A 1,001-nucleotide genomic window follows, 5' to 3' on the forward strand; every position below is an offset into this window, starting at 1 on the left:
TTAATAAGAAATTTCACATTGAGAGAATTCAGCTGCCTTGGCGGAGGTCTGTGCTCCCCGAGTGCTCTAGTTATTTATGTAAGACCTCTCTTAGCATGAACACTGAGTAAATTACCTCTTATTTTAAACATTGCCACTACTGTCCTGTCAGAGAAAAATTCGTTGCTCAGAAACGTCAGATGCTCCTCACAATTTGGAGTAACATAAAGCAGGTGTAATGCAGGCATAGTGTCAATCATACCTGGACTCGTAAGTAGGATTTTGTGTGGTTGTTGTAGGCATCTGAAGCGTAACTGGATGTGGCATAGCGGAGAACCGGACGTTAAGAACAAGGAGAGGGACCAGCTGTTCAGGAGGGAGAGGGCCGAGCAGAGGAAGGCGAGGGAGAGACATGAGAGTGAAGGGCCCGGTGCAGCCTTCATATACACACACGCATTACAGCAAGGTATACCTGGCAGACAACAACCTCGTTCACAGTAACGAATTCGCGTTTTGTTTCCGATGCTGACACATTCCCCGAAAATTATTTATCATTCTAACATTCACAAACCGTCTCAATCTGATATATGCATATCCATGCGATGGTTAAGCCCAATCACTGACAAATGAGCAACCAGCACACCTGGATTGATTGTACAAGGAATCGGATTCAGAGCCTGAGTTGCTTTTCTCTCGCTTTTTTCTTCTTCCATCTTGAATGATGACGTCATTCTAAAGTGTTAATTTGAAATGGGCATCGGTTGTAATGTGTCGCCGCATGTGTTTCATTGGCAGCGGAGAATGGCATGTCTGTTACTGACCCTAGAAGGAGACTGGCCAGGCTTCCCAACACCAGACTTGCTGTCATGAGGCCCGTTAACAAGCAAGGTTATGCTGGTAAGCTGTCTAGCCTAGGCTGAAGAGAGAGAAAGGGAGAAAGGAAGAGATAGAGGGAGAGGAAGAGAGAAGGGTGAACAAATGTGAGGATGGCGAGGGAGTCTATTAGGGAGAGAGAGAGCGAG

General features: G+C 46.1%; 1 protein-coding gene across 1 annotated transcript in view; it reads left to right on the forward strand.

Annotated features, from left to right (window-relative positions):
• Window positions 1–278: 278 nt before the first annotated feature.
• The window catches only part of LOC106820214 (general transcription factor 3C polypeptide 1-like), a gene marked incomplete at both ends in the record, with an annotated part of 1,869 nt that continues 1,146 nt past the window's right edge, over window positions 279–1,001 (forward strand). Inside the window, 2 exon segments of the mRNA XM_014824751.1 lie at window positions 279–445; window positions 775–876. Of these exon segments, the coding sequence (XP_014680237.1) occupies window positions 279–445; window positions 775–876 (269 nt within the window).

Source organism: Priapulus caudatus, unplaced genomic scaffold (assembly GCF_000485595.1).
Source record: "Priapulus caudatus unplaced genomic scaffold, Priapulus_caudatus-5.0.1 Scaffold8524, whole genome shotgun sequence".
NCBI lineage: Eukaryota > Metazoa > Priapulida > Priapulimorpha > Priapulimorphida > Priapulidae > Priapulus > Priapulus caudatus.